The sequence below is a fragment of the Lepidochelys olivacea genome (genome assembly GCF_965140295.1).
Source record: "Lepidochelys olivacea isolate rLepOli2 genome assembly, chromosome: 6".
Taxonomy (NCBI): Eukaryota; Metazoa; Chordata; order Testudines; family Cheloniidae; genus Lepidochelys; species Lepidochelys olivacea.
This window is the reverse complement of record NC_140416.1, coordinates 7,143,950-7,169,767: the sequence shown is the minus strand read 5'-3', so window position 1 is coordinate 7,169,767 and position 25,818 is coordinate 7,143,950. Positions and strand designations below refer to the sequence as shown.

General features: G+C 49.9%; 1 protein-coding gene across 1 annotated transcript; it reads left to right on the top strand.

Annotated features, from left to right (window-relative positions):
• Nucleotides 1-862: 862 nt before the first annotated feature.
• Nucleotides 863-19,935, top strand: LOC311522445 (uncharacterized protein). The gene is made up of 6 exons (XM_084631783.1): nucleotides 863-918; nucleotides 1,145-1,672; nucleotides 5,100-6,411; nucleotides 8,215-8,341; nucleotides 11,177-11,290; nucleotides 15,791-19,935. The coding sequence occupies exons 3-6, from the start codon at nucleotides 5,353-5,355 to the stop codon at nucleotides 17,191-17,193; spliced, it is 2,703 nt and encodes a 900-aa protein (XP_084487909.1). The 5' UTR covers nucleotides 863-918; nucleotides 1,145-1,672; nucleotides 5,100-5,352; the 3' UTR covers nucleotides 17,194-19,935.
• The last annotated feature ends 5,883 nt before the right edge of the window (nucleotides 19,936-25,818 follow it).

The following is a 25,818-nucleotide window of genomic DNA, read 5'->3' as shown; positions in this document are numbered from 1 at the left end:
AGATTCAGTCACTTGCCCAAGGTCATGCAGGGAATCCCTGGCAGAGCTGGGCCTTGAACCCATGTCTGTCTGCCTGTACGGGTCTGTCAGGAGGGAGTGTCTTGGGAAGAGCACCCACAGGGACCTGGCTCGCTAAAGGGGCTGTGTCAGGGTCTGGGATACGGTAACTCCCCGTCCTCAAGCAGGGAGAGAGCTCAGCTGTGGTGGCTCAGCCTGGCACAGGCTTTGCAGTGGCGATCACTGTGGGAAGGTCAGGCTCCCCATTGCTAGAAGCTCTGTACAGGGCTGGCGGAGGAAGCCATGGGTGGTGTGCAGCCACAAGAAGACTGATAGCTCCACAGATCTCAGGGACAAAGCTGTGTATCCTTGGGCACCTTCTTCTGGCACCTCATCCAGTGCTGAGTGGGGGAGGGAGCTGGGATTATGGGTCCAGAGAGATGGGCCAGGGAGGGTCAGGGCAGGGCCTGTCTGTGCTGAGCGGGGGCAGGGAGCTGTGTTGGGTGGAAATTGGCAAATTTCCATGTACACAGACATCTCTCTCCAATGGAGCACTCAGAGCCCTTTCCCTACCCACTGGGATCTCATTTTATCGCCATCCAGCCCAGCCTCCTGCAGAACCCAGCTAGTTAACCCATCATCTCCCGCAGCTATTCCTGCCCCCCGGCCCAGTAACTCCTGGCTGAGCTAGAGCAGAGCTTTGAGAGAGAGACGCCTCATCTCCATTGACAGACTCCCAGGGATGGAGAATCCACCCCATCCTGAGGGGAGCTCTCCCAATGGTTCATTCCCCTCCCTGATAAACACAGGCCCCTTATTTCCAGTCTGAATTTATCTCCCTTCTACTCCCAGCCAGTGGATCGTGCTCTGCCTTTGTCTGGTGGTTAAAGGTCCCTCTGCTCTCAGCCATCCTCTCCACAGGTCAGTGTCACAGCCTGGAATCCCAGCACCACACTAAGGGTCTTTCTTCACTGCAGAGCTAGCCTGGGCATGGAAACCCCCGCTACTAAGCACTACCCATGCCAGACCCATGTAACTGCACCCTAATATTACTGCGCTAGCTGTGTACTGGAGTGGGTTTCTGGTGGGATATATCCTGGTGCTGAGCAGTACGTTAATCTGAGCTGCTCTCTCATTTCATTCACAGGGTGCTCTCTCTCTCCTAGCACAGAGCTGCTATCTGTGCAGTGACAAGGGAAAAGCAGTGCATGTACATAACTCACAGGTGAAGTGCCTGATGATCAATGGAAGCCATCCTGGAGGTGAAAGCTAACAGCTTTTGGCAACAAGAACTCTAATGGGAATGTCTGTCAGCCATTCGGTCTGCAAACCACACAGTGCATCACTGAGCATCGCTCAGCTGACAGTTCTGCCTCTCTGGGTCATAGAACCACAGGGCTAGAAGGGACCGCAGGGGTCATCTAGTCCTGTGGGTCTCAACAAGGGGCATGCGCACCCCTGGCGGTATGCAGAGGTCTTTCAGGGGGTACATCAACTCATCTAGATCAGTGGTCATGGGACAGGTTAAAGGCAGTTATAGACAGGTACCCCTGTGAAGCTAAGCTACATACTTCAGCTCTATGTGGTAGGGCTTGGACTTCAGCCCCAGTGCCTGTGGCTCCGGCTTCAAACAAGGCTCACAAGTGAAAAACGGACTCAAGTATCACACTGAAAAGTAAGAACAATATTTATATTCCAATTGATTAATTGTATAATTATATGGCAAAAATCAGAAAACAAGCAAATTTGTCAGTGCTAGTATGCTGTGACACTTTTGTATTTTTATGTCTGATTTTGTAAGCAAGTAGTTTTTAAGTGAGGTGAAACTTGGGGACACGCAAAACAAATCAGACTCCTGAAAGGGGTACAGTAGTCTGCAAAAGGTTGAGAACCACTGATCTAGTCTAATCCCCTGCAAGATGCAGGATTTGTTGTGTCTAACTGTGACTGGGGTCCTAGCTGTGGTCACTCAATTAGGGTGAACTGCAAAGAATAGGGCAGACAATCCCCATAAAGCTGGTGGATATTCTAATACTTAGATTCACCAAGCCAGCATAAAACAGCTTCTTTATTACCTTACTGGTTATTCAGAAGTCCAAACAACACAGTTCCCTGAAAGAGATCCAGCCTCAGGCCCTCATCCAGGTACCCACGTCAAATATGAAAATTTCTGTAAATCTTATTTCATCATATAAAAGAAAAGGTTCTGCCAATCCCAAAGGATCTGACACATTACCTCCCAGGTTATTGAATATTTCAGATCTTACCCAAATACACACTACAGCCAATTCTTATGAACTAAACTAAACTTTATTAAAAAACGAAAGAGAGAGAGAGTATAGTTAAAAGATCAATATACATACAGACATGAGATTGATTCATTGAGGTTCAGATTCATACCAGAGATGGTGAGTTTTGTAGCTGCAAAGAGTTCTTTCAGAAATAGTTCATAGTTTATAGTCCAATGTCCAAATCCCATATTCAGGGCTTACCAGCATAACTGGGACCTCAGTCTTGCGACTCAAACTTCCCCTGAGGAAGCCTAAGCAGGTCTGAGATGACAGAATCAGGACCCAAGGATCTTTTATACAATTTCATGTCTTTTGACAAGTTGGAGTTCCACAGGGAACAAAAGGTAATTAGGATGACTTTGAAGGAGGTCCATCACCAGTACTTAGCTATACGAATTAACATAAGGCCATTTGCTTGTTCCTCCACCATTCACAATACATTACAACTAATTTAAATGATATCAGAATACAGCATAGACAGGGACTGTTGATTACATTGTGGACCCTACTCATACATATATAAATACACAAAAACACAAACATTATCTCCCCACATGTCTTTTGAGGGTTATTTATTTTCCAGGATGTTTAACCCTTTCTAGCCATGCGTCACACTAACCCATCCAAGACAGATGCCTCCAGCCTCCTTTTGAAAACCTCCAGTGAAGGAGCTTCCTTGACCGCCCTAGGCAGGTCTGTTCCATTGTCCTCCTGTTCTTACCGTTAGGAAGTTTTTTCAGAGATTTACTCTTAGGCTTTGACCATACTACACAGCTTTTAGCGACATGGCCGTGTTGACACAGCCGTGTCGCTAAAAGACGGGCAGTGTCGTCGCGGTTTGTCGGCACTCTTGCCGACAAAATACTTGCACCCCCAATGAACAGAGCGCTCCTGCCGACAACACACTGTTCACAATGACACTTGCCATGGCAAAACTTTTGTTTTGTTCACACCCCTGAATGACAAAAGTTTTGTCGCTCAATTGCCAATATAGACATAATTCTTCTGAGCTGTAGTTTGAACCCATTGCCTCTTGCCTTTTTTCTCCATCTTTTTTCAAGTATTTGAAGACCGCTATCACATCCCCCTTTAATCTCCTCTTTTCCAAACTAAACATACCCAGTTTCTTCAGCCTTTGCTCTTCTGACTTGCATTCCATCCCTTTGGTCAGCTTTGTTGTTCACTTCTGGGTCCTTTCTAGTTTCTCTCTACATCCTTTCTCTACATTGGTGACCATAATTGGACACACTACTCCAGCTGAGGCCTAACCAGTGCCGAGGAGACCGGTACTATCACCTCCCGTGACTTGCAGATTCTGCCTCTGTTAATGCAACCTACACTTGCATTTGCTTTTTTTGCAACAGCATCGCAGTGCTGGCTCATGCTGTGGTTGTGATCCACCACCACTCCCAGATCCTTCTCAGCAGTGCTGCTGCCAGGACAGTTTCCCCCCATTCTGTATCGGTGCATTTGGTTTTTCTTCCCTAAGTGCAGCACCTCACACTTGTCTATGTTGAATTTCATTTTTTTTTTTTTTGGCTGTAGCCCAGTTCTCCAATTTATCAAGATCCCTTTGAATTTTAGCTCTATCTTCCAAAGTGTTGGTAACCCCCCCCGTCCAGCTTTGTGTCATCTGCAAACGTAATCATTGGGAAATCCTGCCCATAAAACCTTTCCCCCATGATCCGGGAGGCTTCTGTCCAACTGGCAGGAGGGAGGAGGAGTTCTCTGTCCAAACGCTGTGGAAGCTCTAAGCACAGCGGAAACGGAGCAGGCTAATGTGGGGTTAAAATGCAGGGCACAAGTAGGGAGGAGTTAGACGCTGTAGGGAAGCCCAGCCCAAAGGCGGAACTGGAGAGAACAACAGCGGGTTTGATCAGCCTGCAGCTTTCTCACTGCACACAGACAGCAGGGGCTTGCCAGCGAGGCTGAACAAAACCCCAGCGCTTGCCGGTGGGGAGGGTTGGGGCCAAGTGCAGGGGGAGGATGCACGTGGGGGCCATGGGCATGTGGAGAGTGATGCTAACAGAAGGAGTTGGGGGGTGTTTGTGTAAGAGGAGGTGAAGGATTACAAAGTGTGTGAGCTGAGGGGGGAACCGACCCACCCAGCATCCCATTCGCCTCCTCTGGGGTCAGGCAAGCTGGACATATTGTCAGAGCCAGCGTGGGCCCCATGCTGGGTGGGCAGCAGATTCAGCCCAACTAATCCATAGTTATTTCCAGCCAATTTCCCTATGTAGACAAACCCTAATAACGCAGCTGCAACCCCATATCACCCTACATGGGGCAAGGAGGGGGCTGGCTGTGTGGGGGGGGGGCAGGGACCTGGAGGTACATGTGGAGGGATGGACAAGGAGGGTTGGAAAGGGACCTGTCTGTGCTGGGTGGGGGCAGGAAGATGTGGGTAGGAGTGGGAGAGGTGAGCAGGGGTCTTTCTGTTACGATTTTTTCTCTGGAAGCTCTGCATGTGACTGTCCTAGGGCCACACACAGAGTCTGACAGAGCAGGGAACTGAACTCGGCTTTCCCAGGTCCCTGGCTTGTGCCCCTCATTGCCCTATCCCCCCTCTGGGATGATTCTCTAACAAGGAGAGGTGGTCACTAGCTGGCTGTAAGAACACACAGGTTTTCTGGCAGGGAAGGCTGCCTCCACACTAGGAGGACAGGAGTGTTAGCAAACACGAGGCACAATCCCAGGGACGACTCAGCCATTGTCATTTTTACCAGGAGTTAGCAGGGTGAGCTAAGCGCTCAAATCCCTCGGTACCATGGAATTGCCCCCTCACTGTCTGTGTTTCCCTTGCCCTCTCAGGAGCTGCGGGAGAAGCCCCTCTTTCCAGACAGCAGCATTGCCGGCTCCAGGAGGTCGCTCTGATTTCGCAAGACAGTTTGTGCTTCTGGGCCCTCGCACCTGATCCCCCATCCGGATCACCTGGTGTCAAAAGCGGGACACTGGGGTAGGAAGCCGGAGGCTGGATGCTTTCTGCCAGGGGCATGAATGAGCCAGAAAGGCCTGGGGTCTGGGCTCATCCCCTGCTGGGATAAGGACACCCCAGGGAGCAGCCATGGCTGCAGGGCAGGGGGCAGAGGGGGCCCTGGACCTGCAGTTTCAGATCCAGGTGGAGCAGTCGGTGTGCCCCGCTGGGCTGACGGAGCAGCAGGCCTCAGCTGGGCCCGAACCAGATGCGGGATTGGAGCGGGCGGGCGGGCTGCCTATTGTGGTGCAGTCCGGCACCATTGGGGAGCTGCTGAGATGGGTGGCACCGCAACAGGCCCGGTATGCGTCGCAGAAGGAGATGCTGCAGCACTGGGAGGACGTCTGGCAGGAGGTGCTGCAGGCCCTGCGCATCCTTCCGGAGGTGGGGCCGGCTCCGGCCTGCATCCTCGGGCACGGAGAGCCAGAACTGCCGCCCCCTCCCAGAGTTGTGCCAGCACCGACTTGTGCACGTGGGTGTGAAAACCCCACCTCCCAGGGGGGCAGAGAGTCACCCAGGGGTCTGGAGCAGGCTGGGATCGAGCCGAAGAAGGAGACGGCACCGTGCCGAGAGGAGCAGCTGTCAGCCCCGCAGACCCCTGCCGAGGTTAATCCAACTCCAGCACCTACATGGGGAACCCTGCAGCTGCCACAGCTGGCGCCAGAGGACGATATCGAGGCCTATCTGGCCACCTTTGAGCAGGTGGCTGATGCCTGCCAGTGGCCAAGAGGGGAGTGGACAACCCGACTGGAGCCGTACCTCACCGGGAGAGCCCAGCTGGCCTTTGGTAGCCTAGACATCACAGAGACAAGTGACTATGGGAAGGTGAAGGCGACCATCCTGCGTCGCTATGGCATCAGCCCAGAGACACAGCGCAGGCGCTTCAGGGAATTCTGTTACCAGGAGGCCAAGGGGCCCCAGGAGGTTTACAGCCACCTCCGGGAGCTCTGCCATCGCTGGCTGGAGCCGCAGAGCCACACCAAGGAGCAGATCCTGGAGATGCTGATCCTGGAGCAGTTCCTGACTGTCCTGCCGGAGGAAATGCAGAGCTGGATCTGGGAAAGTGGCCCTGAGACCGGTGCCCAGGCAGTGGCCCTGGCAGAGGGGTTCCAGGTGGGGCAGCCAGAGGTCAAGTGGCAGGGGCTACAGGTGAGAGTGATCATCTCAGTGAGGGACCAGGGTGGGAAGGGGAGACAGACTGTGGAAGCCATAGGGGAGCCAGGGTTCCTGTATTTGTCTCCGTAAAGCCTTGCTCAAGAGTCTCCATAGCATGTGGGTGCTTTAGAGTTTGGGTTCCCAACATGAGTCAACTGGGGCCTGATGGTTCAGATGCTGCGCAGCTAAAGTTGTGTTATCTTTAGCACATCCCCCTGGAAAGCTGGCCCCACCCGTCTCCCAGCTGGGTAACTAAAAACTGTCATGCCCCAAGTTAGCGGCCACTCGTGGGCATCGGAGCACTTGTGGGCTCATGTGGCCCCAATAACTTAGAAGGTGTCATAAATATAAAGGGAAGGGTAACCACCTTTCTGTATACAGTGCTATAAAATCCCTCCTGTATATTTATGACAGAAGGGACAATGGGAGAGATCTCGGCTAGCGAGGCGGCCAGTGCTGCTGATCAGGGGATTTTGAGGGAGTGAATCTGCCACACGTGGCGTCACCTGTGCTAAGACGTTCCGAGAGGCCGGAAAATATACCACTGGGGAGAGTGGGAGACGGTCTGCTCTCATTTAAAGTCTCCCTTAAAGCAGTGACATCTCAGCACTCTCTCCCGCAGTTCCTTGAGTTCCCAAGTACGCAGCCCAGCTTTGGATCTGAACAGGTTTGGTTTGAGCTGAAAAGGCCCAGTGTTGAGTCTCCGTGAGAGTCTGAGAGTCACTCTGTGAGGGTGGCCATTTTGAAGGGAACGTGCTTCCCAGAATGGAGGAGGGCCTCATGCTGTCGTGCCAGCCTGGTCCCCAGATTCGCTGTGTGAGAGTATTTTTTTTGCAGGGAACGTGCTCTCCAAATTGGAGCACTGCACGCTGACAGGCAGGCCACCTCCTCACCAGAGATACTGTCCAGGGTACAATGTGGTTATTGTTTGATGTGGCTGTGAACACCACTCCCCACACTAATCCCCACCATGCACACCCCATTTCTGTGCATCTTGTTTCCTTTGACATTGGCCCTGTGTCGTGGAGTCACCGGGACGATGCTCTGGAACTACTCCCTATGAAGTGAGCCAGGACTCTGGGGGATCCTCCTCTCTCTGAGCATATTGTCTCCAGGGCAAGAAGCTTACACAGCTTTGACCTTCTGGGTCTGACCTCAGAGCATTCAGCATCCCCTTCCACACTGTACTCTTCCCGCAGCGAGTCCGCCCGGGCGGGGCTCCTGGGGAAGCCAGAGGGTCCTGCACCCCAACTCCGCAGTCAGACGTGACTCTCAGCCGGCCAGTAAAACAGAAGGTTTTTTAGTTGACAGGAACACAGCATAGGGCAGAACTTGTTAGCACAGAAATCAGTGACTTTCAGCCAAGTCTATCTTGTGGGGAGGAGAGCCCAGAGCCAGGGCTCTGGTCCTCTCCCCTGCGCCCCAAGCCAGCTGAGACTGACTCGCTTCCAGCTGGAGCAGCCCCCGCAAAAGTCACACACCCTTATTCCCACCACCTAGACATTGGTGCAATACACAGGGAAACTGAGGCACACACCGCATTCATGCAATAAGACTCACAAAGGCTCACATACAACCTAACAAGGGAAAATCCCCACTACGTCGCACCCTACCCTGCTTTCGTGCATGATCTCCTAATTCCAGGGATAGGCCCCAGAGCAGCTGGCCCTGAGCGGGGCAGGGGAGGACTGGCACGAGCGTAGTGCGAGGGAGGAGTTGTCCCTGGCACAGCTAGCTAGCAGCAGGGAGTTATGCCGGGAGTGGTCAGTGCTGAGGTGGATGTTTTTGTGGTTGCAGATGCCAGTGCAGTTCAAGGATGTGGCTGTGACTCTGGCTGAGGCAGAGTGGTTGCTGTTGGATGAGGAGCAGAGGCAGCTGTATGGGACTGTCATGCAGGAGACTTACCGGAGCATTAGCTCACTGGGTTAGTTGGGTGATTATCCAAACTTCTCGCCTCATGTGGAAGCTCTGGGCAGAGCTGACTGGAAAATCGTAAATCTTTTCCACCGAAAAATTGTTTTGAAAGAAACTAAAAATATTTTTTTCACAAATATTTCAAGTTTTCCAACAAGAACCAAATTGTCTGTCTCTGTTTTTTTTCCCCCCATTTTTTCCTTTCTCTCTCACATGACTTTTACTGTTTTGGTACTGGGGGAATAAAGGAAAAATGAGAGAGGAAAAAACAAAAACTGGAAACTCTTTTGTTGAAAAGTAGATCTTTTTTACATGGAAATAAAGTCTGTTTTTCATCCAAAAATTTTGTCAAACAAAAAAATGTTGACTAGCTCTGGCTGTGGGTAGAGCTGGACAGAAAATGGAGATTTTTTTCCCATGGAAAGTTTCAGTGGAAACTAATTTTTGTTTTGGGTTTTGTATAAATTTTCAGTGAAAAAAACAAAAAATGTTGAGCAAAGCAGAAAATTTCCACTCATTTTTTTTGTTCAATGTCCCAGTTTTAGTTGAAAATAAAGTTTGGATGGCTAGTCTTTGAGCAGTTCCCTTGGTGAGTTCTCTGCTATGCCCAGGTCTGGCGGGCTCCTGGTAGCACAGTGAGGAACCAGAATTTTTGGCTTGTGAGACAGTTCGCTTTTCTAAAATTCAGACAACAAAGTCAGAAATTAGAAATTTCCCATGGAACTGAAATATTTGAAAAATTCTGTGTCAGAAGAACCAAAATTGAATTTATAAACATCTCTCAGGAAGCCAGCCAATCTTGCAGCTTCATGATTTTCACTGAAACTGTTGTGTTGGAAAATTTTTCACACATCTCTAGTTGCAGGCTATTCCCTGGTCTCTTGGGGTCCTGGTGGGAGGTGACGTGAGAATCCCAGGCTAACCTTTGCACCCCTTGTTTTCAAGGAGACTGAGAAACACAGTACATAAAGCATAGGTCTGCTCCAAACTTTCCCATCAAAATTATTTTCCATGGAAATTGGATTTTTCAACAAAACTGACATTTTCACAAAAACTTTCCGTCAAATATGTTGTGTGTCCACTGCTGAAAACCCCCAATGTGTGTGTATTCATCAAAAGCCTGAAAAGGTTAAAAAAAAAAAAGACACCCCCCCCTTTTAATCAAAATTTTTTTTAAAAGTAATTTCCTGAGCACCTCTGTGATGGGCTAGAAGCAAGAATCGCTGGGTGGCCTGGGTTATGCAGGAGCAAGTCTGGTCAAAACTCCAAATTTCTGTTTCGTTTTGACATTTAAAAATTTGTTTTCACCCTGAATCAGAACAAAACCAAATATTCTTGTAATTTCCCATGAAACAGAAATTCTAAAAATTATTGTTTTAAAATGTGTTTTATTTTCATTTTTATATTATTTGTACATTATTTCATGACATACGGTGCACATTAGGACGTGCCCTCTCATGTCATGATTTGTAATCTCATGACATAATAGTCAAAATATTTATTTATTTAATAGACTAAGGCAGGGGTCTCCAATGCTCTGCCTGTGGGCGCAATGGTGCCCCCTGGGGCAGTTGTGTGCGCCGCTGAAATGCCGCCGCCGAGCGCGGCCTCAGGAGAACCACCCGCTGAAATGCCGCCGAGAAGTGTTGCTACTTCTCGGCGGCATTTCGGAGGCGAGGATTCTTTCCGCTGCCGCTTCTCGGAGGCATTTCGGCAGTGGGGTGTTTGGCGCCCACCACAGTCTTTTGGGAATAGGAACGTGCTATTCCCACAGAAAGGTTGGGGACCACTGCACTAAGGGCTGTGACTGCTTAGTACAGATTAAAACATCTTGTCTTATTTTCTAGATCAAAATGTCTATTTATGTTGCAGGGAAACAGTTTGATACCTGTGGAATTAACATGATGTAAATCTTGGAGCTATCATGACGTTCTCTCTGTTCTACCCCTTCCCCCACCCTATGTTTTGTCTATTTAGATAATGTTACCACATTGTTTCCTTGTATTCCTCCATCTGTCTGTATAGATCTGTTGTCTCTTGTCATGTACTAGACTATGAGCTTTTTCGGGTACACACTGTTTATTTGTTGTGTGTTTGTACAGCGCCTGGCGCAATAGGGTCCTGCTCCACGACTGGGTCTCCACCATAACACAAATAACAAATAAATAAGAAACCGCAGCACAAACCGGAGACACTTTGAACTATGTTCTGTGATGCACTGCTCATAATGTAAACAATGTAATTTAGAAAATATTCAAAACGACATTTATTTTGCAGTATTTGCATTTTTATATTTTCCAAAGAATGTTCATTTTGAAAATTATTTGCTTGTGTGAAAAATTTCCTTTAGTTGAAATGGCATTGTCCAAAGGAAACATTTTTTTGTAGAATTTTACCCAACCGGCTCAGTGCAGGAGGCCAAACTGTCTGGATAGAATGGGCCTTGCTGGCCTTTGAACCTGTGATGCCGTCCTGGGGTTCTCTATCTGAGTACACGCATGCCCACACACACTCGCTGCCTGTACTCCCTGCCTGCCTGAGCTGGGGTTCGAACCTGTGACTCCACCCCAGAGTTCCTAAAAGGGCCTAGTCCCTGTCCGAGTACATCCGCATGCATGGTCTGTATTTTCTGCGTGTGTGAGCTTGGGGTTCCTGCTCCAGCGGAGAGCGCTCTGGTCTGGCTCTGGGGGTTCAGAGTTGTCACCGTTGGGTTGTGCCTGCCCCTCCTCCCACTGGTTGTCCCACTTCCACATCGTCCCCTCCCCAGCAGAGAGGGACTTTTGTACCAAGCCCTGGGGCTCGCTGATTGCGCCCTCATTGCTTCTTTTCTTTTCCCCATTGGCAGGTTGTCCGGTTCGCAAACCCACCCTGATCTCTCAGTTGGAGCGAGGGGAGGAGCCATGCATCCCAGATCCCCCAGCCCCTGAGAAGCAGGAGACCCAGAGGGACGTCCCAACAGGTGAGGGATGAATCAGCCAGCTCAGAAAGCAAAATCCTGGGATCCCAGCCACAAGTTCCCATGGCAGTGCCTCCTGACTATGTCTGCTGAGCCAGAAAAGGCAGAGCTTAGCCACAGAGCCAGGAGCTCCTGCAGCCCTGCCCCACAGCCAGATCCACTGAGCCTTGGAGGAAGGCAGAATCAAGACATGCTCTGCCTTTCCTTTCCACTCCTCACCACGGTGAATCCAGGTGTGAGACACTCACCGTCACCACTTCCACGCTACTGTTACTCTGACATCCACCAGGCTTGGCTGTGCACAGAGATTCAGCAGTGCAGATAGCTGCATGATCGGGAAGTGTGGCCTGGTGCTTAATTGCTGGCCTTGGATGCTGAAGACCTAACTTCTGTTTGACCTCTGACACAGACTCCCCCTGTGACATTGGGCAAGTCATTTAGTCCCTGTGTGTGTCAGTTCCCATCTGTACACTGGGGATAACAGCCTTGCTCTGCCTCCCAGGAATGCATGTGGATAAACACATTAAGGATTGTGAGGTGCCTACATACTATGGTGCTGGGGCCTGTCAATACCAGAGACAGATAGACATTTAGAATCTTAGGATTGGAAGAGACCTCAGGAGGTCATCTAGTCTAACCCCCTGCTCAAAGCAGGACCAATCCCCAACTAAATCATCCCAGAGAGGGCTTTGTCAAGCCTGCCCTTAAAAACCTCAAAGGATAAAGATTCCACCACCTCCCTAGGTAACCCATTCCAGTGCTTCACCACCCTCCTAGTGAAAAAGTTTTTCCGAATATCCAACCCAGACCTCCCCCACTGCAACTTGAGACATTGCTCCTCGTTCTGTCATCTGCCACCACTGAGAACAGTCTAGATCCATCCTCTTTGGAACCCCCTTTCAGGTAGTTGAAAGCAGCTATCAAATCCCCCCTCATTCTTCTCTTCTTCAGATTAAACAATCCCAGTTCCCTCAGCCTCTCCTCATAAGTCATGTGTTCCAGTCCCCTAATCATTTTTGTTACCCTCCACTGGACTCTTTCCAATTTTTCCACACCCTTCTTGTAGTGTGGGGCCCAAAACTGGACACAGTACTCCTCACCAATGCTGAATAGAGGGGAATGATCACATCCCTCGATCTGCTGGCAATGCCCCTACATATACAGTCCAAAATGCTCTTAGCCTTCTTGGCAACAAGGGCACACTGTTGACTCATATCCAGCTTCTTGTCCACTGTAATCCCTAGGTCCTTTTCTGCAGAACTGCTGCCTAACTATTCGGTCCCTAGTTTGTAGCAACGCATGGGATTCTTCCATCCTAAGTGCAGGACTCTGCACTTATCCTTGTTAAAACTCATCAGATTTCTTTTGGCCCAATCCTCTAATTTGTCTAGGGCCGTTTGTATCCTATCCCTACCCTCCAGCGTATCCACCACTCCTCCCAGTTTAGTGTCATCTGCAAACTTGCTGAGGGTGCAATCCACACCATCCTCCAGATCATTTATGAAGATATTGAACAAAACCGGCCCCAGGACCGACCCTTGGGGCACTCCGCTTGATACTGGCTGCCAACTAGACATGGAGCCATTGGTCACTACCCGTTGAGCCCCATGATCTAGCCAGATTTCTATCAACCTTATAGTCCATTCACCCAGCCTATACTTCTTTAACTTGCTGGCTAGAATACTGCAGGAGACCATATCAAAAAACTTTGCTAAAGTCAAGAATTAACACATCCGCTGCTTTCCCCTCATCCACAGAGCCAGTTATCTCAGCAAAGAAGGCAATTAGGTTAGTCAGGGCATGACTTGTCCTTGGTGAATCCATGCTGACTGTTCCTGATCACTTTCCTCTCCTCTAAGTGCTTCAAAATTGATTCCTTGAGGACCTGCTCCACGATTTTTCCAGGGACCGAGGTGAGGCTAACTGGCCTGTAGTTCCCCGGATCCTTCTTCTTCCCTTTTTTAAAGATGGGCACTACATTAGCCTTTTTCCAGTCATCCGGGACTTCCCCCGATTGCCATGAGTTTTCAAAGATAATAGCCAATGGCTCTGCAATCACATCCGCCAACTCCGTTAGCACTCTCAGATACAGCGCATCTGGCCCCATGGACTTGTGCTCATCCAGCTTTTCTAAATAGTCTTGAACCACTTCTTTCTCCACAGAGGGCTGATCATCTCCTCCCCATACTGTGCTGCCCAGTGCAGTAGTCTGGGAGCTGACTTTGTTTGTGAAGGCAGAGGTGAAAAAAAAAAGCATTGAGTACATTAGCTTTTTCCATGTCCTCTGTCACTAGGTTGCCTCCCCCATTCAGTAAGGGGCCCACACTTTCCTTGATCACCTTCTTGTTGCTAACATACCTGAAGAAATCCTTCTTGTTACTCTTAACATCCCTTGCTAGCTGCAACTCCAGTTGTGATTTGGCCTTCCTGATTTCTCTCCTGCATGCCTGAGCAATATTTTTATACTCCTCCCTGGTCATTTGTCCAGTCTTCCACTTCTTGTAAGCTTCTTTTTTGTGTTTAAGTTCAGCAAGGATTTCATTGTTAAGCCAAGCTGGTTGCCTGCAGTATTTGCTATTCTTTCTACACATCAGGATGGTTTGTTCCTCCAACCTCAATAAGGATTCTTTAAAATACAGTCAGCTCTCCTAGACTCCTTTCCCCTTCATGTTATTCTCCCAGGGGATCCTGCCCATCAGTTCCCTGAGGGAGTCAAAATCTGCTTTTCTGAAGTCCAGGGTCCGTATTCTGTTGCTCTCCTTTCTTCCTTGTGTGAGGATCCTGAACTCGACCATCTCATGGTCACTGCCTCCCAGGTTCCCATCCATTTTTGCTTCCCCTACTAATTCTTCTGGTTTGCGAGCAGCAGGTCAAGAAGAGCTCTGCCCCAGCTGGTTCCTCCAGACCAGGGGTGGCCAACCTGAGCCCGAGAAGGAGCTAGAATTTACCAATGTACATTGCCAAAGAGCCACAGTAATAAGTCAGCAGCCCCCCATCAGCTCCAGCACCTCCCACCCACCGGCAGCCCCACTAATCAGCGCCTCTCCCTCCCTCCCCGCACCACCCGATCAGCTGTTTCATGGTGTGCAGGAGGCTCTGGAGGGGAAGGGGGGAGGAGCGAGGGCATGGCAGGCTCAGAGGAGGGGGTGGGACGGGGTGGAGTGGGGGCAGGGCCTGTGGCAGAGCCAGGGGTTGAGCAGTGAGCACCCCCCGGCACAGCTTCATACCGGAGCTCTGAGCAGTCATGCTGCTCTCTTACATACAGTGCAACTCCCCCACCTTTTCTGCCCTGCCTGTCCTTCCTGAACAGTTTCTATCCACCCATGATAGTACTCCAGTCATGTGAGTTATCCCACCAAGTCTCTGTTATTCCAATCACATCATAATTGCTTGACTGTGCCAGGACTTTCAGTTCTCCCTGCTCGTTTCCCAGGGTTCTTGCATTTGTGTATACTATAATATAACCTGTGTCTGTTAAACAGCTGCACTGGGCCGTGTGGACGTCGTTGTTCTGGTTTTAACCAAGTTTGTTTTGGTTCAGTTCCATGCAAGTGGAAATAGGTTAAGGGTAAGCCAAAGTAGGCACCTCCAGGTGGCAGTTTGCCCTGGTTTAGATAACGGGGTTACTTTGGAGCTGGCTGGAGATTTTTTCCATAACAAAGTGACGATTTGCCGAATTTGAAATGTTCCATAGAAACATCTCAGTTCTGACAGAATTTGGGCTGAAAGCAGGCTGGGGACTGACAGAAACCTGCCTGGTGTCTCGCCAGCTAGCCCCTCCCCAGCGCTTCAGCAGCTCCCCAGGAGGGCTGCCCCTGGCCTGGGGTTTCTGAACTACAGAGGCGCCAGGAATCTGGAAACACTGGGATACCCGGCTCCCAAGCTCCCAGGGCCATCAGCAGCTGGCCTGGTGGCTGCCCCGGAGCGGGGGCTCCTAGGCACTTCCTGACAGGTTTCAGAGTAACAGCCGTGTTAGTCTGTATTCGCAAAAAGAAAAGGAGGACTTGTGGCACCTTAGAGACTAACCAATTTATTTGAGCATGAGCTTTCGTGAGCTACAGCTCACTTCATCGGATGCATCCTGTGGTGGGAGGGATACTGTGCATCCGATGAAGTGAGCTGTAGCTCACGAAAGCTTATGCTCAAATAAATTGGTTAGTCTCTAAGGTGCCACAAGTCCTCCTTTTCTTTAGGCACTTCTTGACTCCACGGCACCTGCCTGGACGGGCAGTCGGGAATCCCAGGGAGCACATTTCATTTCACACACACAAACGTTCCTGCAGCTCAGTGTCCCAAAGGAAGTATTGCGGGGTCCAAGTTGTGGGGGAAATTTCCAGTTTTTGGTTTTTGTGCCAATTCAGGACAAACTTTTTTCCAAAAACTCAAATATTTTTGTGAACTTTGAATTCCACGTTCCAGCCAGTGTTAGTTTAGATCCCTCTGCTGGCTTCCCCCTGCACCTGGGGTCCGGCTCACGCACCACTTCTCCCTTGGTCCCCGCAGACACCGGGAGGGGGCTGGATGCTGAGGAGCTGGCTGTGCCGCACCACGGGGAGGCGGAGGCACCTGTCAAAGCAGCTCCAACACCCAAGGCCTCACCAAGATGGCCCAAGAGGAAAGCGCCCCAGAGCCCTGGCCGGAAGAGAAAGAAACCCTCTCTGGAAGGAGAAGAGCCAGAAGCCCCCTCTGAGGGTGGGAAACAGCAGCTCCCCACCTGTCCCATGTCCATGCAACAGCCGCTTCCTTCTGTGCGCATGCAAAAGCCTTTCCGTCCTGTACGCAGGAAACAGCCACCCCCACCCCTGCGCCGGGAACAGCCTGTCCCTCCCGTGCGCAGGGAACAGCAGCCCTCCACTCTTGGCAGGGAACAGCCTGTCCCTCCCCTGAGCAGGGAACAGCTGCCCTCCACTCCTGGCAGGGAACATCCATCCCCTCCTATGCACAAGGAACAGCCACTGTCTCCTCTGTGCATTGAACAGCTGCTTCCTGCCCTGCACAGGACACAGCCACACCCCACTCTCAGGCAGGCACAGCAGCCCCCTCTGTCATCGCCCATTAATTCCTGCCGCAGGACCCTGTTCATGGGAGGCTCCCCCACTAGTAAGAGCCTGCCCCAGTCTGAGAGGTGCAACCAGTGCCCTGAGTGTGGCCGGGGCTTCAGGCAGAGCTCAGACCTGCAGCGGCACCGGCGTGTCCACACGGGAGAAAAGCCTTTCCACTGCCCAGTGTGTGAGAAGAGCTTCCGGCTGCAGTCCAACCTGATCGTACACCACCGCACGCACACCGGGGAGCGGCCCTACCAGTGCGGGGAGTGCGGCCGGGCCTTCTCGCAGAGCTCCAGCCTCCGGACCCACAGCAAGATCCACCTGGGCCAGAAACCCTATGTTTGCTCTGTGTGCGGCAAGAGCTTCCACCACAGCTCCAACCTCATCCTCCACCAGCGCACCCACACCGGCGAGCGGCCCTACGAGTGCAGCGTCTGCACCAAGCGCTTCAGCGATCGCTCCACCCTGGTGCAGCACCGGCGCGTCCACACTGGTGAGCGCCCCTACGCCTGCTCCGAGTGCGGCAAGTGCTTCAGCCAGGCCTCACACCTGGTCAAACACCGACGCACCCACGCGGGCCCCTGCACCGTGCTGGCCAGGGACACAGCTGTCCCCCAAAACAGGCCTGGCACAGGGGAGAAGAGAGATGCTCCTAGACACAGACCAGACCGTGGGGTGGAAAGAGCCGCCCCCAGAGACTGGCCAGCCGAGGACAGAGATCCTCCCAGACATGGGCTGAGAATGGGGGATGAGAGAGCCACTCCCCAAAATGGCCCTGGCACCAGGGAGGAGAGAGACACTCCCAGGCATGGGCTGGGCACAGGGCAGGAAAAACAGCATGGAAAGATGTGCAGTCTCTGAAAGATGTTTTGGCAAGGGAGAAGGAGAGAGAGGCCTCAAAAGAGACATCAGCCACAAGGAAGGACACAGCTACCTCCAGTCACACACCGGGCATAGGTATGGAGAAAGCAGCGACAAAAAATCATGTTGGCCACAGGGAAGGAAAGGTTGACCCCCAAACCTCGGGCCAATGAGAGGAGACCTGCCCCTCAAAATGGGCTGGGCACGGGGGAGAACAGAGCCACACCAGACAATACCCCAAAAAGCTACAACAAAAGAGGCACCAGCTGTGGATGAGGAGAGAGCTGCCTTGGAAGATGCACTGAGGGCGGCGAAGAACGAAGCAGCAACAAAAGATGCTTCAACAGAGGGGGAGAAGAGAGAGGCCTCAAGAGAGATGCTGGCCACGGGGAAGGGGAGATCCACCCCCAAACCTGCACTGGCCACGGGGAAGGGGAGAGCCTCCTTGAAACGTGCTCCAGGTACACAAGAGCCCAGACTTCAGTGGAGCCTTCTCATGTCACTGCATGGTATGGAGAGGGATGATTCATGGGGGGCAGAGACTGTGGGGAGCCCTGTCACTGAGCAGTAGGGTTGGGGATGGCTCATAGGAACATGCATTAAGCTGGGGGTTCTCAGATCAGGTGTGAAACCCCATCAATGTGCAGGAGGGAAGTAATGCCAATGCCATAGGCTCACACTTAAGCAGCGACGGAGAAGCTGGCCTGGCATGGGATGCACTCACAGCTCGGAGAGGACAGGCAGCACGAAGGCACTTCGGGCACCACCGAGAAGCTCCGCTGGACCCGGAGCTGGTGGTGTGAATGGCTGGCACTTAACATGCAACCACAGAAATATGTTCAGGTTCTTGCCAAAAATGGTCTGCTATCAGATGTTTGGTTTTCCGACAGAAAGTAGCTCTGTAGTGCAGTGAGTGGATGTCCCCTCCCCGAGTCCCCCAGAGCACAATTGTAGAGGCCTCCAGGATGAGTGGGGACAATGTTACAGAGGTGGCAAAAGGGACTGTCATGGCGTCACTCACCACACTGGAGCCTCCTGCTGGGCGTTTTGGGAATTAGCTCAGTCCCAGTGGGTGCGCCCTTGGGTGGTGGTGGGTCTCCTGCCCTCGTCTCCACCTGCAGGCCCCTTATGACCCGTTAAGCTCTACTTCGTGGCACAGCTCTCCGGCTGTGTCACCATCCGGTTCCCCCATTCCGGGGAACTCATCCTCCCAGTGGCTTGGCAGTCCACAGCCGGGGCGCTCCCTCTGCAGCTAGTGGGGGAGGGGGGCCTAGGCCCACCCACTGCTCCGGGCCCCAGCCCAGGGACCCTGCAAACAGCAGCTTCCTGCTGACTTGTCCTTCCAACCCATTGTCTCTAGTCCCAGGGCCACTTCCCCACAGCCTCAGTTCCTTCTGCTCCTGCATGGCTCCAGCTCCTTTGCCCTCTTCCCAGGGCCTCGAGCCTATAAGTCCTGGCAGCCCATCAGGAGCTCTCCCTAGCTCCCCTGGTCCCTGCTAGCACCTGCCCTTCCCCAGGTGCTGGTCTCTCTGTAGCCCTCTAGGAAACCAGTCTTCTCCCTAAGGCTCCCTGCAGCAGACTTGGCAGGATCTCCTGTTGCTCTGTGGTCTCAATTGCTGTCTCCCCTTTGTACTATCCTGAGAACCTCCCAAGTAGTTCCCCATCCTGCTCCAGAGTCCCTCTCCCCCATCCACCCTTGCACAGGGCCCTGGTGCCCTGCTGGCATGGAAAGAACCCAGATGTAGGCCAGTCCCTGAGCTGTGGGGACTGGATTTCTTTTTTTAAAAGATATGTTCTAGTTCAAAAAGAATTATTCTGGGTGTTTTATGGCCAGTGTTATATAGGAGCTCAGATTATATGATCACAATGGTCCCCTTCTGGCCTTGGAATCTATGAAGCTATTAACAAAATTGGAAATGGTGCAGAGAAGAACCACAAAAAATTATTTGAGAGCTGGAGAAACTGCCTTACAATGAGAAAATTAAAGAGCTCAATCTGTTAACTTGATTACAGTATACCTTCACAGGAGAACATACTGGGTAGTAAAGGGCTGTTTAATCTGGTGGAGAATGGCAGAACAAAAAAGAAGCAATGACTGGAAGAGGAAGCCAGATACATTTGAATTTGAAATAAATCACCACTTTAACAGTGAGAAGGATTAGCCAGTGGGATAAACTCCCAAGGGAAAAGATGGATTCTGCATGGAATTTTCATGTCTTTAAATCCAGACTGGGTGCCTTTCTGGAAGAGGCATTAGCCAAACACAGGGGCTCAATATAGGGGTAACTAAGTGGAATTCTATGGCCTGTGACATACGGGAGGTCAGACTGGAGGATCTAATGGTCTCTTCTGGTCTTAACCTCTATGACAATCCACATATCTCCACTTCAAGAGAGGATGGAGCCTAAATCAGAGCCTGCACAGATGCTTACCTAACAGCCAGGACATTGATGAAGTCTTTCCCTCCTTGGGGAAGCTCTGAAGGCTGATGGAGCCTGAGTTCCAACTAATGCTCACCCCACAGCCAGGATGTTGATGGGGTCTTTCCCACTCTGGGGGATTCTCTGCTTATTGGTTTATCAATTTATCAACATCCTTCTTGAATTGTGGGCACCAGAACTGGACGCAGCATTTCAGCAGCAGTCGCACCAGGGTCAAATCATTTTCCAAGTTTCAACGATTTCTATGTTTAGTTTTCACGAAAACTCAGGCTCACAGAAATAAAGCAAATGCAAGCAACACGTTCACAGCTTTATTATTGAGTTCTTCATACTCTCCTTTAACTGAAATCCTGGTTTGGTAGCATGTGATCACTTGACAATTTAAGAGATTTTCTTGAGCTGAGATGCTTAAAGTTGGAATGGAGTCAGCTGTTCCCAAGAACCAGTTTAGAATCCATTTGGTATCTGGAGATTCATGTTCAACTCCAGGAATATATTAATCAAAATGGAAATACAATCCATAGAAATGAGTTGATATTTGGTCTTTAGTAGCATTTTGATCACTTTCACTCTTTAAAAAGCTGGACTGAAAACAACGGAACTATTTCAGTAATTTCCTTTTCAGTGTGGCTTCTTCCTGAGTCTCCTGACTTGCTCTTTCATATTGAGTATATTTGTATTCCTCCCTTGAAGTGTTCGGTTCTGCGCATTCAATTTGCCAAATACGTCCACCAGATAAGTGATCATAGTCAAGAAATCCATATTACACACATACCTGCAAGATGTGAAGATGCATTGTAACACTTTCCCATGTGACAACTCCACTGTGAAACAGAAGCAAAGAGGGGTCAGAACCCATCTCCACACAGCATACTAGGGAGATATGATTGCTCTCTATAAATACATCAGAGGTATAAATGCCAGGGAGGGAGAGAAGTTATTTAAGTTAAGCACCAGTGTGGACACAAGAGCAAATGGATATAAACGGGCCATCAACAAGTTTAGGCTTGAAATTAGGTGAAGATTTCTAACCAGCTGAGGAGTGAAGTTCTGGAACAGCCTTCCAAGGGGAGCAGTGGGGGCAAAAAACCCTAACTGGCTTCACAACTGAGCCTGATCAGTTTATGGAGGGCATGGTATGATGAAACTGCCTACAATGGCATGTAGCTGATGTGCGACTGCTAGTAGAAAATATCTCCAATGGCCAGTGATAGGACGTTAGAGTGGGAGGGCTCTGAGTTACTTACAGAGAATTCTTTCCCAGGTGTCAGGCTGCTGGATCTTGCCCACATGCTCAGGGTCTAACTGATCATCATATTTGGGGTCAGGAAGGGATTTTCCCCCGGTCAGATTGGCGGAGGCTCTGGGTTGGGTTTTTTTTTTCCTTCCTCTGCAGCATGGGGCACAGGTCACTTGCAGGTTTAAACTAGTGTAAATGATGGATTCTCTGTAACTTGAAGTCTTTAAATCATGATTTGAGGCCTTCAGTAACTCAGCCAGAGGTTAGGGGTCTATTACAGAAGTGGGTGGGTGAGGTTCTGTGGCCTGCAAAGTGCAGGAGGTCAGGCTAGATGATCATGATGGTCCCTTCTGACATTAAAGTCTATGAGTCTATCCACTATGAATTTATCAAGGATCTTGACTATTTCCTCATTGGTTGTTCAGGTTGGGATTTCTTTGCAAAACAAAAGTTATTCAGCTATTGTACTTGCTGTGACAAATCTCATATATGACAGAAGCTGAGCCATGTTGTCTATGGATGTGGATTCATCAAGCGGCAGTGCAAAATATTTATTCTTCTTAACTTGCTCTATTGACTGGTCCTGACATTTTCTGCAAAGCCATCAATGCATTGACAGATAATATCACTTGAAATAGGAATGGTTTTCAGTGCCATGGCTGCTTGTTCCCCAATCTTAATTCGACACATCTATTGCTGCTGGGAGTACAAGGGTCTCGCCAATGGTGTGTGCTTGTTTGTATTCTGCAATTCACATACTGTCAAGGTTCCTTCCCCACTCTGAACTCTAGGGTACAGATGTGGGGACCTGCGTGAAAACCTCCTAAGTTTACTTTTACCAGCTTAGGTTAAAACTTCCCCAAGGTACAAACTATTTTACCTTTTGCCCTTGGACTTTATTGCTGCCACCACCAAACGTCTAACCAATATATTACTGGGAAAGAGTCCGTTTGGAAACGTCTTTCCCCCCCAAATCCTCCCAACCCTTATACCCCCTTTTCTGGGGAAGGCTTGATAAAAATCCTCACCAATTTGTACAGGTGAACACAGACCCAAACCCTTGGATCTTAAGAACAATGAAAAAGCAATCAGATTCTTAAAAGAAGAATTTTAATAGAAGAAAAAGTAAAAAGAATCACTTCTATAAAATCTAAAAAATACCTTACAGGGTAATTAGATTCAAAACATAGAGAATCCCTCTAGGCAAAACCTTAAGTTACAAAGAGACACAAAAACAGGAATCTACATTCCATTCAGCACAGCTTATTTTCTCAGCCATTTAAAGGAATCACAATCTAACGCATATCTAGCTAGATTACTTATTAAGTTCTAAGACTCCATTCCTGTTCTGTCCCTGGCAAAAGCATCACACAGACAGAGAGAGATGCTTTGTTTCTCCCTCTCCCCAGCTTTTGAAAATATCTTGTCTCCTCATTGGTCATTTTGGTCAGGTGCCAGCAAGGTTATCCTAGCTTCTTAACCATTTACAGGTGAAAGGGTTTTTCCTCTGGCCGGGAGGGATTTTAAAGGTGTTTACCCTTCCCTTTATATTTATGACACATGCCCACAATGTAAGAATCTTCTAAGGCTCTTTGAAAGGCAGTTGCTTCTTTAGACTCACCCCACCCACCCACCTTCCACTTTAATTCTTCTTATTTCTGAAGGGGAAAAAAATCACAACTCTCCTTCCTGTTCTGTTCATTATCATCTTCAGTCGAATGTTTGTTGTGTGTAGCCTTAGCACTTGGTAAAAATCATTCCTTTGTAAAGTCACAGATTCCAAGGCCAGAAGGGATCATTATGATAATCTAGTCTGACCTCCTGTGTAACACAGGCCATGGAACTTCCCCAAAATATTTCCGAGAGAATATCTCATAGAAAACATCCAATCTTGATTTAAAAAATTGTCAGCGATGGGGAATCCACCATGAACAACCCTTGGTAAATTGGTTAATTATGTTCACTTTAAAAATTACACCTTATTTCCAGTCTGAATTTGTCTACCTTCAACTTCCAGCCATTGTTATACCTTTCTCTGCTATATTGAAGAGCTCATTATTAAATATTTGTTCTCCATGTAGATACTTATAGACTGTGTGACAGGGTATGCATAACCCACACTAGGCAAGAAAGGGTTAATCCCACACTATGGGGGGAGGAAGTCCCACCCCCCAGACCATGCTGGGCATGCTCCAACTGCTGTGCTAGTATACAGGAGAGCAGCCCAGCTCACTCTGGGCTGGCTGCCAAGGAGGAAGGATGTTTGGTGGAGGCTCCAGCCCAGGAGCCGCTACAGCTCTTGCCTGCAGGAGCTGAAGATCCTGAGACCCAGAACAGAGACCTGTTGCCTAACAACTAGCCAGCTGGAGTCAGTGTCCCAGGGAGTTACCTGCGCCAAGGAGCCCGGAGACCCCGATGTCACATGGATCACAGCTTCAAGAAGCATGGCAGGAAGTGGCCCAGGGAGGTGGAGTGAGTGGTATCTCCTACCTGTGTAAGGTCAGCATGTTGCAGTAGGAGCCACACTGAATGGGTGGTGAATGCACTCACTGCCGACAGGGTCCTGGGCTGGGACCCCAGTGGAGTCAGGTGGGCCCACTACCCCGGGACTCTCTATGCTAGCTGCCACCCCCATTGGATGGTGGTCCCCGGATCCAGCCACTAGGCCGCACAGCCCTGTGCTTGAGGGCCACTATATTGACTCCATTTACTAGGCTGCATAGCCTTGAACCCAAGGGCAGCCACTTTGACTCTGACCCTTGAGCTGCACTGCCTTGAGTCTCAGGACCCTAGTCTGGCAGACTGTAACCACAGTGCCACCACATCCACAATCCACCCCACAGGGGGACAGGGTGCACGCACATTGCCACAGACTGTAACCAAGTCACCCCTTTACCTCCTCTTTGTTAGACTCAAGGAGCTCAATCTATTTAGTGTGACAGGGTCGGGCCAGATGGCTATAGGAGAGTAACAGAAGGCAGATATAGTAGCCCCAGGCTAAGTAGGTCCCTTTTCCCTGGGTAAAATAACGGAAGGTTCCAGAACAATCAGGAACCTTCTGGAGACAATTAAGGCAGGCTGATTAGAACACCTGCAGCCGATCAAGAAGCTGCTAGAATCAATTAAGGCAGGCTAATCAGGGCACCTGGGTTTTAAAAAGGAGCTCATTCAGTTTGTGGTGTGCGTGTGAGGAGCTGGGAGCAAGAGGCACTAGGAGCTGAGAGTGAGAATGCAGACTGAGGTGTACAAGCATTATCAGACATCAGGAGAAAGGTCCTATGGTGAGGCTAAAGAAGGTGTTGGGAGGAGGCCATGGGGAAGTAGCCCAGGGAGTTGTTGCTGTCACACAGCTGTTCCAGGAGGCACTCTAGACAGCTGCATTCGACAGGGCCCTGGGCTGGAACCCGGAGTAGAGGGCGGGCCCGGGTTCCCCCCAAATCCTCCCAACTCCTGGTCAGACACAGGAGGAGTTGACCTGGACTGTGAATTCAGAAAAACGGCCAAGCTGAGGGCTGCCATGAAGCTCCAAGGCGAGCCAATCTGCCAATAAGCACAAGACCCACCAAGGTAGAGCAGGAAACTTTGTCACATTAGCTTATCACTCTAAGGCCTGGTCAACAGTAGAAAATTAGGTCAACATAACTATGTTTTTCAGGGGTGTGAAAAACACTCATTCTGAGCGGCATAGTTGAGCTGACCTAAGTCCCTATGTAGACAGTGCTAGGTTGATGGTGGAGTTTTTCTGTCAAGCTAGATACTGCCTTTCAGAGAAGTAGATTACCTACATCCATGGGAGAACCCCTTCAGTTGGCGTAGATAATATCGACACTGAAGTGCTACGGTGCTGCAGCTGCTGTGCTTCAGTTGTGCAGCTGTTGCATTTCAAGTGTATACAACCCCTAAGGCAGGTTTTCTAATCCCTTAAGCGTTCTTGTGGCTCTTCTCTGAAACCTCTCCAATTTATCCACATCCTTCTTGAACTGTGGACACCAGAACTGGACACGCTATTCCAGCAGTACTCGCACCAGGGCTAGATAAGAAAAGATGCATGATTCTCTTCTCTCAGCCCCTTTCTCCTGTCTGCTTGTACTTGTGCTTCTGCTAATGATGACAGTGCTGGAACCCTCTCTTTGCCCTCTGCTCCAGCAGGGGGTTTTTAGGCAAGAGACTTCCTGCTGAATGCTTCTATCCACATGGAATCTCTCTGCTGAAAGCCCCCTGTAGGAGCAGAGGCCACAGAGAGGTTCCCACTCAGCCCTTGCAGCAGCAAAAGTCGCAGATCCAAAGATAAGATGCAGGTAATTTTTAAGCCTTGTATAATAATGTCATAATAATAATAATAATTAATAAAAAGGGGCCTATCAAAAAATTTCCCCCAAACGTTTGTGGCTGGCTCTCCCAAGAACTGGCTCCCCAAAGAAGCCCATGGCTCACAGTTTGGGACACATTCCAGGATGGTGATTTCAATCTCTGCTTACATAACAACAGTTGCACATCCTTGTTACATGGCCACTGCAGCCATGCCCAACCCCCTGAGCATGATGGGAATAATAGGCCAAGATGTTATTCACTTGGCCCTTCCCTAGTCAACGTCACTTATAGGGTCTCTGTCATGCATGGATTTTCTGATGGCCAATGCAGGCTGAGAACTGACTGAAGCTTTTCCAAAAAGAAAAGGAGGACTTGTGGCACCTTAGAGACTATCAAATTTATTTGAGCATAAGCTTTCGTGCACTACAGCTCACTTCATCAGATGCATTCAGTGGAAAATACAGTGGGGAGATTTATATACATAGAGAACATGAAACAATGGGTGTTACCATACACACTGTAACCAGAGTGATCACTTAAGGTGAGCTATTACCAGCAGGAGAGCGGGGCTGGGGGGGGGAAGGGGGGACGGGGGGACCTTTTGTAGTGATAATCAAGATGGGCCATTTCCCG